General features: G+C 55.3%; 1 protein-coding gene across 1 annotated transcript in view; it reads left to right on the top strand.

The window, feature by feature from the left end:
* Positions 1-1,879: 1,879 nt before the first annotated feature.
* The window catches only part of LOC102774633 (kinesin-like protein KIF26B), a 70,056-nt gene continuing 59,586 nt past the window's right edge, over positions 1,880-12,349 (top strand). The window contains exons 1-3 of the mRNA XM_015558960.1: positions 1,880-1,972; positions 2,028-2,132; positions 3,388-3,516. Coding sequence (XP_015414446.1) covers positions 1,880-1,972; positions 2,028-2,132; positions 3,388-3,516 — 327 coding nt within the window. The remainder of the gene's footprint in view (positions 1,973-2,027; positions 2,133-3,387; positions 3,517-12,349) is intronic.

The following is a 12,349-nucleotide window of genomic DNA, read 5'->3' as shown; positions in this document are numbered from 1 at the left end:
CGGCTCTCAGGCCCTGATTTCTGGGGAGTCCAGCTGGCCCCGTTTTTCCCCAATCTGAAAATGAGAGAATGAGATATTTAAGAGAATGAAAGCAGGAACCCCCGGGACTCACAGCACAGTTGTCAGCGAGGGGGCCCGGCAGGCGTCCCCTGGCCCTGAGCTGGGCGGCCTCGGGCCTGGCCCAGGGATACCAGGGCATCGCTTTCCGTCCCAGTCGGCACCCGCCTGTCATCGTCGCTGGGGTCTTCTCTCTCTTTCTTGTGACCTTAGTTTCCCCCAGCCCCCCACTCCCAGTGATCGTATTTGCCGTCAGGTGTCTTTGGGAGGATTTAGTGACTTTTTAGGGACAAATGCTAACTCTGAGGCCCTCCAAAGAGACCTATGACTTCAGCCTCTGCGATGGGGGAAGGTGCCCTGATCTAACTGCCACCGTCAGGGTCAGAAAGCTCCTCGCGGCCTCGGGACCTGCACGCTGTGTGCCTGGGCCTCGGGCGGGCTTCCCCGGGCCCTCCCGGCCCTCCTGCCTGGTACATGGGCTCCACGGCTCGAATTCCGCTAGGGCCAGGGGAGGGAGGCCTTGATGGCAGCGCCTCTGAAACCCATTCCACACGCTTGCCTCCGCCTTCTGCTGTTCGTAACATAATTTAGACAAAGTGGGTTTGTAGGTGTCACTTCCCACCAGACTCTTCCCGGGGAAGCCTGGGACTCAGACCTTGAATCTCTGGCCTCGAAGCGGATGCCTGGTCGGGGAGGCTGCTGACACAGCGCGGCTTCTCGCATGCTTATAGCACGAGGGCCGCTCGAGCCTCAAGGACGCGTTTCCGGGTTCCTCCCCCATGAGCAGCCTCACCGGCTCTGTGTAGTTGGCGGGACTGATTTTTGCTTCTCAGCTTCATCTATGATGTGATTTGTATCTAAATTTGATATAAAATTATATACTTGCCCAAATACTTCATCTGCATTTCAGAATTTTGTCTCCGAAAATTTTGTTTTTTTTAAATGATTTAATCCAAACCTGTTATTTTACAGATTAGAAAACAGAAATCTGCATCAGGGTTTCTCAATAGCGGCTCTGTTGACATCTGGGGCCAGCTAAATGCTATGGGGGGTGCCTGGTGCGTTGTAGGGTGCTTAGCAGCACCCTGGCTCCTACCCTTTAGGTGCCAAGAAAATCCCCCAATTGTGACAAACAGTGTCTGCAGACCTTGCCAGATGTTCCCAGGTGAGCGCCACTGACCTGGCGGTGGACGCACAGTGAGGCTGTGGCAGAGTCGGGAGTGGGACCCCGGGGCCCTGGCTCCCGATTGGGCAGCAGAATTAAGCTCTGATTGCCCAAGCTCAAGGTGGTCTTCAAGGGCACTCCCGGCTCACAAGGGAGGCCAGGGCGCAGGCGGCTCGGGAGCCAGGGCTAGCACGAGCTCTGTGGGACTCTGGGCAGATGCCTTTCTCTGCCCGGTCTCCTGCCTCCGGGTGGAACCGGCCCGTGATTCACTGATTCAGTTTCCACACGTGAACTTCTCTGCGGGCCGGTATGTCTCAGAGGCTGTGTGTCCAGAGCGGACAGACTCCGGGGAGGAATGCAGGGAGCAGAGGGCTGTCCTCCGTGTGTGCTGACCGTCCACGCAGCCAGAACCAGGCACCAGCCCCAGGCAGGGGCTGCGCAGCCTCAGACGGTGAGCGCGGCTCGTCCTCCGCCAAGTGGACACGGCTCGGCTCTGAGCTCCTCCCCTCGTGGAGTCCCGGGTCTCGGTTTCTTGGGCACTTCCTCCCCGGCTGTTCCCCGCACCGACGGGTACAGGGCTCCCTCCCGTTCCTCCTTTAAGTCTGGGTCAGTCTTCTCTCCTGGCTGCAGGTTTAGAGGACGCCTGTGGCCCTCGGCATGCGGACCGTGGCAGGTAGTGAACGCCCAGGGTCTTGCCACTTTCCGATGGAGAAGGGCGAGTGTAATTCCCAGGGATTTCATAGGCGAGAGGTCAGCTCTCAGCTGGCGCTTCTGGCCGGCTCTCAGCCTGGTTTCCCTGCGACAGGTTGGCATGGAGTCTGGTTACTGCGCCGTCTTCGGCTCTAAGCGCCGTGGAGCTGCCGGAGGTGCCTTTCCTAGGAGACGGGATTTCATCCAGGGCCGTGCCCACGTGCCAAGCAAAAGCCACTCACCCTTCCGAGCCTCTTGCTGACATGGTGCTAGAAATACCAAAATAGACACAGAGCTTTGGGCTGAAATGACTTCCACAGGCTCCAAGAACATAGAGAATGGACTGAGGAATAAGAGGTTCTGGTTGTGCTACTAGCATTTGTGGTTTTTATCCTAAGAAGTTGTTGCTGCAGAGAGAAAAGACCCTTCTCAACGTGCCCTGCGCTGCTTCTTTCTTTGACTTTCTGAGGGAACAGCATTCTCTGTGTTTCTGAGTATTCCCTGCACAGCCACCTGGTCATCGGCCCAGGGAAAAAGCAGTTAGCTGGTTCTGTGAGCTGCATTTTATCACCATTCACACGGGGACCACAGCGCCCCATTTTCCACCACGTAAAGGAGGGACATTCTGGAAACTTCGGAACAAAGAAAAAGCCGTGTTCATCTCCACGGTTGAAATTTCCTAGGGGAGGAAATAGCAGCTGGGTGAGTAGAGGGAGCTCACTTTTCACTAATTCCAGCCTGTGTTTGTGAGCGGCTCCGCAGGGTCTGTCTGCTCCGTGACCGTGTGGCTGGGGGAGGCTCTCGCTCCCTCGGCCGCGTCCCTCAGCTGTGACGTGGGGACAGAGCTGTCCAGCCGTCCTGTCGGTGATGCTCGGACACAGTGGCTCTAACAGCTTCAGAGAACTCAGACATTTACCAAGGACGTCATATCATCAGGCCAAAACCCCAGCATCTCCCCCAGTATTTACTTAAAAAATATATTTTTATTGATTTCAGAGAGGGAGAGGGTGAGAGAGATAGAAACATCAGTGATGAGAGAGAATCATTGATCAGCTGCCCCCTACATGCCCCCCACTGGGGATCGAGCCTGAAACCCAGGCATGTGCCCTGGAAAGGATTCAAGCCGTGACCTCCTGGTTCACAGGTCAGTGCTCAACCACTGAGCCACACCGGCTGGGCCCTTCCCACTCCTTCCCGGGCATCCTTCCCTTTGCTGATGGAATATCAGAAGCAGAGTCTCTTCTCCCCTCCTTTCCCCTCCCCCAGCAGCCATGGCCTGCACGCTGAGGGAAGCTGAGAGAAGGATGCTACCTGAGTATCAGGGGTATCTCAGGGTCCTGACAGGGAAAGGGTTGTCATCCTCAAATTGGGAATTTTGAGAAGAGTGTAACAAAAGGATTGTTCACAGAAGGATGCGTACAGAAAACTAGAACAGCCGCCCAGGGCCAGTAACGCCGGTTGCCCGTATCCCCTAGGTCTCAGGCTCAGAGGAGGAGCTGTCTCCGACCCAGAGAAACAGAAGTGTCCAGAGACTTGCCTTCCTCCCTCCAGATGTGGTCCGGAAGCCCGCCTCCCCGGGCCAGCAGGATGGCCAAGGGCAGACCGTGCGTCTGGAGGGCACGGAGGAAAATTGGCCCAGCATGGATCGGACCAGTTCCTTCAAAACAGCCCTCCACTCGCTGAAACTAAGAGGCACCCTGACTCCTCTCTCCATCCCTCTTTGTCCTGACGGGTATAGCTGACGCCTCCCACCCCTGCCTCCCGTCATTCCCACCCTGTTGGCTGCCCTCAGTCCTTCCTCTGTGCCATGATAACGGCCGGAGAAGCCAGAGGCTGTTTCCGATCATCTCTTCCGCTGCTAACAGCACGCGGTTTGTTCTGCCACCCGAGTGACCCACACCTACTCTGAGCTCATGGCACCGATTTCCACCGGGCAGACCGTCTTTGTCGGCAGCCCTGGCCAACCAGATTCTGGCTGCGTGGGACTCGGTGGGCAGGGATGGCTTTGGCCCACTCGCTAGCTGGGCTGCTCAAATGTGGATTCCAACCATGGGGAGAGAGCAATCTGTACACCCCTTGGATGTCGATCCTTTTGACCTTCTTGAGTAACAAGTAGAAAGGGTTTCTTCAGGTACGTGGACACCAAAGAGACCTGGCAGAGCTGGTGCAGCCCAGGAGGGTGTTCACCAGGCGCTCTGCCCTCTGTATTCCCCAAGTTCAAACCAAGAGCATTGATGAGACGTGGCCCTAGGGCCAAATAGCATTGAGTTCCATGCAAATGCGTCCTGGAGCATTATAATGACAAAGACAGATGATAGAGAGATAGAGAGAGAGAGGGGTGTGTGTGTGTGTGTGTGTGTGTGTGTGTGTGTGTTTTAAAGAGTGGAGTCAGTTGGCTTAGAGCAGCCGTGGGCAAACTACGGCCCGTTTGAAATGAATAAAACTATTGAAAAAAAAGACCGTACCCTTTTATGTAATGATGTTTACTTTGGATTTATATTAGTTCACACAAACACTCCATCCATGCTTTTGTTCCGGCCCTCCTGTCCAGTTTAAGAACCCATTGTGGCCCTCAAGTCAAAAAGTTTGCCCACCCCTGGCTTAGAGCCATCTATTCTCTTACCATGACCTCCATTCAGTGAGTGGCTTGTATGGGCAAGATGGCTGAATGGGGTTTCAATCTTGGGGTTGTCAGTTCTTACAAGAGTTCATGGCTACAGACTCAGCAATGCCTTGCTACGCTGGTTCAGCACATGGAAGTGTTGAACTTGGTACATCACTTGAACTCTGTGCCTCAGGCGTCAAATCTGTAAATGCGACAGTGAGTGCCAGGTGGCTCCTACTCTCCAACAGAGCAATGCGAGTGCCCTGAGAAGGCAGGGTTCTTAGGAAAAGACAATAATTCTGGGGGAAAATACAAGGAAAAGAGGAAGCGCACACAGGAGATGGGCTGACTCCCTAAAAAAGCCACGGGCTGGGTCTGCAGGGGCTGAGGACAGGGCACTGTGGGTTCCCCTCATTCAGTGTGTGGCCGGGAGTCAGAGCCGACGCAACGGCATGTAACACAGGGGTAACCGTTCATCCAGGCAACTGCTGAGACTTCACAAAGACGTTATGGCCATTGGAAGCCAGATCAATGGATACATGAGAAAGGATGAAGGTTGATAACCATCATGCAGCCATAGTGCCACCCTGAGTCCCGCCCTGTGCCTGCTGGGTGATCAGCCACCCTCTTGACCGAGGGCTAATGCATGTTGTGAGTTTACCATGCGCCCATCAGGGGGGCCGTCATATTTGGCAACCTGTCCATAAGCTGCACTGTAAAGATTTGAATAACGGAGCAGAACAGTTTTCAAAAGTCTTGTTACAGCCCATCGCGCCCATAACTTACAATTTTTGAAAATCCCCGAATACAAATTTACACAAGTTTGAGTTGTTTTACAGCTTACCAGGCCATTAATTTAAGTTTTAAAAGTCCCTTAATATCCCTAATCATAGCCTGTGCTTTCTTAAAGGGATGAAATACGTTTCCATAAAGCGCAGCAACACAAGGAAAAGGGGACTCGAGGGAATTCCGTAAAACTTGCCAAAGCACCATAAATACGTCGGGCGGGGGCCTGTTCTGTGCACAGTTTAGCTGCGATGGGTTGGGCTTGATCTCAAGTTCTTCTACGTCCTCTTGCCTGGTCCCCACTGGGTAGGCAAGTCAGTAGACGGGACGTGTGCACGACCTTCACCAGAGCTGGGGCTGAGTCAGCCTCTGCTGCTGCTTCCTGTGAGAACTTAGGGACGCCATTCTGCTCCCTGTGACCTCGTTCTTGCATCACAGGAAAAGGCCCCCTGGACAGGGCAGCTGGGAGGGTTGGCTCAGCAGAGGTAGGACCTTAGGAGATGCTTGTTGAATGGAGACCACGTGCAAAAGCTGACGTTGAGCGTAAGGGCCGGCGGCATTCTCTGCCTCCCCCACATCCCTACACACACCCCGTCCCTCAGATAGGCCAGCAGTCAGCATGCACTTACCCCATATCTTTTGTAAATTCAGACACACTCCCTACCCCGCCAGTCAGCATCACGACCCCCTCCTACCCATCCTCCTAAAAATATAGAAGAGTTTAGACCAGCCGTGGGCAAACTACGGCCCGTGGGCCGGATCCAGCCCGTTTGAAATGAATAAAACTAAAAAAAAAAAAAAGACCGTACCCTTTTATGTAATGATGTTTACTGTGAATTTATATTAGTTCACACAAACACTCCATCCATGCTTTTGTTCTGGCCCTCCGGTCCAGTTTAAGAACGCATTGTGGCCCTCGAGTCAAAAAGCTTGCCCACCTCTGGTTTAGAATCTGGGCAGGCTGCCTTTACAACATTTCCAACCCCTGATCTAATTGGTCATGATCACTTCTAGAGCCCTCTTCCTCTTCCTTCATATCTCCATTCATTCTTTCATTTCCCTTCGTAGCCTCATCTAGAACCTTCCCAGGAAAGACCCCATTTCTGCAAACTTCCATCTCTCCTTTCTGACTCTCAGGTTGGAGAGCTGAGCTCCAGCTGGGAGGAGGGGTGGGGTGGGGACGAGCGGCTCTGTCAGGGATGCTGGGGAAGGAAGGACGCCTAAGATGCAGGCTGGCTTTCAAAGCCCTCGCAGTTTTACAAATTGGAATATGAGGGGTTTTGCCTGGAGCATAACCGCCAACTCTGTGTACCAGCCCCGGCTAAGAGTCTCTCTCAGCCGCCACCAGACTTCCCGGCCCCACCCAGATGTCCCTATCCTAAGCTCGACCTTCGGGGAAAACGCATTACAGCCCCATTTTCTCCAGTTTTATAGATGCATGCTTCTTATCACGCACGAGAGGGTATGACATCAGCTCCTGCCGCCCGGAGACGCTGGAGCCCTCTCTAATGTGCCGGGGCCCTTCGCCATCTGGACTGTGTCACAGGTGGGCAGCAGCATAATGCGATCTTCTGGTACTGAGCTGGCCTTCACTGGGATCTGGGTTACATCAGCGTCCTCACTTTCAGTGTCCGAGCTGGAAGAAAGGGCTGGAAGGTTGCCAGTTTCCACCTCCCCAGCAAAGCAGCGCCCTCGGCCCACCCTGTGAGGGCCACGTGTTCTCAGGGACGGGTTGATTCTGAAATCCTCCCGTCAAATTCAGACATAGTTCTGGACGGACTGTGACCAAGATGTGGAGGGGCCTTCCCCGGAGAAGGGAGCCCACGTCTTCTCATTTGAATAACTGTTTTCCATCTGAAGTAAATATTGACCGCTCTACCCAACCGACATGCTTATTGATTCTAGAAAATGTTAGATCAAAGCGTTAAACGTTGTCCTCACAGACGCTCACTCATACACACACGTGCGTACACACACTGTAGAGCCTGGGGAGTGTCTCTAGAGGGAAAAATGGTCTGGAAACAATTGCTGATTTTTGTTCTCATATTGATTTTTCTGATGAGTATAATTCTATCCAGTCCTAAGTAATTGTTTGTTTGCGGAAAGAAGCAAAGAATCTATAGGGCGGGTTGGTTTGGTTTTTACTGTGGGAAGTTGATGCGTCCATGATGGTAGTAAAAGCTGTTGGAGGCAACAGTTAAAGAACCAGATAGCACGGTTTCAGGACTTGGGTTTCGTTTAGAAAAGTTTCTTAAACTATTGCTTCTTCCTAAGGTTGACACATCTTGTTTCACTTGAGAACTCAAGAGTTCTCCTCAAGCTGATCATGCAATAGAGTCAGAAGCCACTTCTGTTTGTTCCTTTTAAATATATTTTTATTGATTTCAGGGAGGAAGGGAGAGAGAGAGAGATGGAAACATCAATGATGAGAGAGAATCATTAATCATCTGCCTCCTGCACACCCCACACAGGGATCGAGCCAGCAACCCGGGGCATGTGCCCTGACGGGGAATCAGACCGTGACCTCCTGGCTCATAGGCTGATGCTCAACCACTGAACCACACTGGCTAGGCACCACTTCTGTTTGACAGTGCAAGAACCTTCTTTCTCCAGGAACCAGAATCTTTAAAATGAATCAGACTGTCGCTTGCCCAGGATAGGACAGTCACATGGATTGTGTTGTGAGTCACAGTGGGACTTGAGGGGAAGACTCCAGGGGGATGAGCCCGTGAACTTCCTGAGAAGATGCAGCCCAGACCATCAGCAGCTGGGACTCGCTAGGAATGCGGGCCCTCAGGCCTACCCAGCCCACCAAATCTGAACCCTGGGAGGGGCTCCAGCCCCTGGTTTTCCACAAGTCACTTCAGTTTGAGTGGTTTTCTGTCCTTGAGTAAGGAGGCACAAGCTTGCCCGGCCGGCATGGCTCAGTGGCTGAGCATCAACCTATGAGCCAGGAGGTCAGGGTTCGATTCCCGGTCAGGGCCTGTGCCCGGGTTCCAGGCTCAATCTCCAGTGGGGGGCGTGCAGGAGGCAGCCGATCAATGATTCTCATCATCGATGTTCCCTCCCTCTCTCTTCCTCTCTGAAAGCAATAAAAATATTAAGAAAGAAAGAAAGAAAGGGAAAGAAAGGGAGAAAGAAATAAGGGAGGGAGGGAAGGAAAGGGAGGAAGGAAGGAAGGAAGGCAGGGGAAGGGGAAAAGGAAGGGGAAAAGGAGAGAAAGAGCTTCCCTGTGGGCTTCTGTGAAATCAGTTCCCGGGAAGCCGTAGTTGCTTGAACCCACTGGGGCTCCGGGCCATGAGAGGCCAGCTGCCTCGGAAAGGCTGCAGAGGGAAGAGCCGGCACTGCACCTTGTGGGACCGACACCCAGGCTCTCACTGGGACGTGAATCAGGTTCAGGGAAGAGGAATGTTGGGGGTAGAGGAAAGAGATGTGTGTCTGCCAGGCAGCTCCCGCCGCCGGCCTGGCCCGCTCCTGGTCAGACAGCCACCCCGTGGACCCACGTGCGCACACAGAGCAAACATCCACTCCCAGACAGCCTGGCACACAGCTGCCTTCCATCTTGAAGGCAAACAGCTCAGCGTGCTTGCTCTCCTGGGTCAGGAGGGAGCCTCGCGGGTTGGCGTTTTAATATTTATCGTTGCGTTGAGTGATTCATTATTCTCCTGGTCAGGCCACGTGGCTGGCACTCGCACACAGACTCCTGACTGCACGGCCGTGTCATCGACACAGACCCGCAGTGCACGCGTGGCACAGGCGGCCGGAACGCTTGTGAACTCTGGGCTGTAAAGTACAAGCTGCACCAGCGTTGCCCCCGAGGTCCTAGCAGCCCTGGGTGGAGGATGTAGGCGGTGCTGGCAGGGCTGCGTTCCAGATGGGAAAGTGTGGCCCTGGGGCCTCCCAGTCACCTTCCTTCTCTGTCCTTCAGGCCCCCCATTGTCCGGGTGAAGCACAGACTTGTGTTTGGAATAGAAGTCTCCCCACAATCTGACATCCACCACTTTTTCCAGCTGAATCTCTTTCCCCCGATCCCCCCTCCCCCCTCAAGACTCCATCAGAGGGAAATCACAGAGCAACACCCACCGAGCCCGACCATGTGCAGGGCTCTTTGCCAAGAGCTTCCCGGCAGCCTCGCATGCAGCCCTCAGAACAGCTCCCAGGAGGCGTAGGCCAGCTCCATCCCCACTTCACAGATGAGAAAACCGAGGCCGGAGAAGCTAGGAAACTGGACGCGAGGCCCCATGGCTCCTTGTAGGTTCCAGCCACGTGTTTCCCTGCCTTTGCCGCACACTCCCCCTGCATGGGGTGCCCGGGCCCCGCCCGGGGTGTCTGGCTACACTGACTCCCCTTCAGGTCCCTGGAGCCTCTTCCCGGCCCCACACCCCTGGCGGGAATGCCCGGTGAGAGGGCCTAGGGCCGCTCTGTTACATGGTTGGGTCTTAGCCGCTACACCGCGGGCCCCGGGGAGACAACAGCTGGCTGTTAAGCTCTTTACAACCCCAGAGCCTTGCATGGTGCCTGGCCCAGAATCAGAGGCACCAACAGATAGGAAGGAAGAAAGGAAGGAGGGAGGGAGGGAGGGAGGGAGGGAGGAAGGAAGGAAGGAAGGAAGGAAGGAAGGAAGGAAGGAAGGAACTAACTGGGCTCCCGACTCCTGTCCTGGTGTTTATTCCTAGAATAGTTCCGGCGGGTGGTCAGGAGTCTGGGAGAGGCCCTGGCCAGGCTCTGTCCCCTTGGGCAAGTCTCTTCTGGCCTGAGGTGTCCTAGTTCAAGCGAGATGAACCCAGCGCCCTGCTCTGATGGGGTGGAGTGCAGGCCCTTGGGGAACACAAGCAGGGCAGTTGGAGGGTCAGCTGGAAGGGGACTTAAACAGGCCTGTGTGCGCTGGAGCCCAGGGACAGGCTCCATGGGAGGGGACCGGCAGGAGCAGAGCCTGGGTGGTGCCCACGATGGGGCTCCTCCTGCCTCCGCAGCCGCGATGATGCTGGTTCCACACGATACACAAGGGCCTGTCGAGGGCTTTGTGGGCCTGAGCTCAGTCGCTCTCATAGCTCGGCGAGTACAGCTACGCACCATCCCTCCTGACACATGATGCATGCTCCAGCATTGTGTCAGACGCAGCCTGCGAGGAAGGCTTTCTTTTAAAAAACAAAACATTTTTAGTGACTTCAGAGAGGAAGGAAGAGGGGGAGAGAGATAGAAGCATCAATGATGAGAGAGTCACTGATTGGCTGCCTCCTGCACCCCCACACTGGGGATCCAACCTGCAACCCAGGTCAGGAATCAAACTGTGACCTCCTGGTTCATAGGTCAACGCTCAACCACTGAGCCAGGCCCTACTCCACACGGTCCAGGAGGGCGCTGACATCCAGCGCCTTTAATATTGAAGGGGTCCCCAGGGATGCCTCGGCCCAGGCCCCGCCTCCCTCCCACCCCAGCTTGCTCTACCTGAGCGTGCATGCGTTTCATCAGCTCCTTAACCAGCTCCCAGCACCGAGCAAGAGCGAGGCCTCGAGGCCTCTCCGACAGGCGGCTGTCAGGATCCGGCCTCTGCTGACAGGCCGGCCCGAGAAGCCTGTCTCGTCTCCCAGCCCGGCCAGCTGTGCCCGCCTGCTAATTGCGGTGCCACTCAGCGCCTCTGGGAAGGGCTTTCCCTGGCTTTACCCTCCCTCCGCACCGCAGTCCCTGCTGGCGACAGGTACCTGCTGACAGGAGCTCTGGGGAGTCTCCGTCCCCCCACTTTCCGAGCGCTTCTGTCCAGAGAACATCTCATTACCCGGCTCCGTGCTGGCCACACGGAGCTTTGTTGTGCCGCCACTGTCACCGTCCCCAGCCCGGCATCCATGCATGAACATCTCCCTCTCGGAGGGCCTCGCGGCTCATTACTGGCCGCCTGGGGCCACTCAAGGGCCCCGCTGGCACCTCTGAGAGCCGGCGTCCCCAGCGCAGGGACAGCCTCCGCTCCTCAGAGGAGGTTCACCCAGGCCCAGCCTTGGGGACAGCGTGCCCTGGCCCTGCTGGGCAGGACTAGACCGGGATACCCACCGCAGGGGAGCCGGTCCCAGGCCCCCCACCACTGCCCCTGCCCCTCTGCCAGGCAGCGGGCTTTGGACCAGCCTCCGAAGTGCCCGGACCTCAGCCTCTGAAGTGCCCGGACCTCAGCCCCCTGAGCCTTCAGGAGGGTGCAGGAAGTGATGGTAATGATGTCCCCTAGCACAGCTGGCGGGGAGCCACGTGGAGTAGTCATCAGTGAATGTGAGGTTTGTGGAACTCTCAGAGACGTTATGGTGGTGGTGCCCAGGGCTGGCTGGCTGAGGTGTTGATTTGTCAGCAGAGCAGACACTGCTCCAGACTAGGCTGGGGTCTCACCCCACCCCACCCCCAAACTCCATGCTGGATCCCCCCACTCAGCACTTCCTGCCAGGACTACTGCCCCATGACCTTTGAATAGGTCACGTCGGATTAGTACTGTGTTGTATGCAGAGAAATTCCATCCCGTTTGGCTTTGCTCTGTAACTAACAACTACACTGAGCCTAGCGCCTTTGGGGTCCTGGCAGGTGCGGATCTGCGATCCTTAACGGTAACTGTGTCTTCCTGCGACACTGACACTGACGTTGCAAATGTGTTCACAGCGCCCGCAGTCACTCGGGAGCAGGCCTGCTGGCTCCTTCCCAGGCTTGGGGGTGGGACCTCCAAGGTCACTGCGACGGGGATATGGTTCTGATGGTCTCCTAGGAAACTTCTGGAAACTTTCAGTCCCATGAAACAATCAAGATCTTCCTTCAGAGAAAATAACTTCTGACCATTGCTCGAAATGTCACTAGAAAAGTATTTAAACCTTTGCCTTTTGTAAAACCCGATTTTAATTTGCTGAAATCACAGAGCAACACCCACCGAGCCCGACCATGTGCAGGGCTCTTTGCCAAGAGCTTCCCGGCAGCCTCGCATGCAGCCCTCAGAACAGCTCCCAGGAGGCGTAGGCCAGCTCCATCCCCACTTCACAGATGAGAAAACCGAGGCCGGAGAAGCTAGGAAACTGGACGCG

Source organism: Myotis davidii, unplaced genomic scaffold (genome assembly GCF_000327345.1).
Source record: "Myotis davidii unplaced genomic scaffold, ASM32734v1 scaffold333, whole genome shotgun sequence".
In the NCBI taxonomy this organism is placed as follows: Eukaryota; Metazoa; Chordata; class Mammalia; order Chiroptera; family Vespertilionidae; genus Myotis; species Myotis davidii.
Note: the sequence above shows the minus strand (reverse complement) of the source record. Positions and strands in the feature narration are given on the sequence as shown.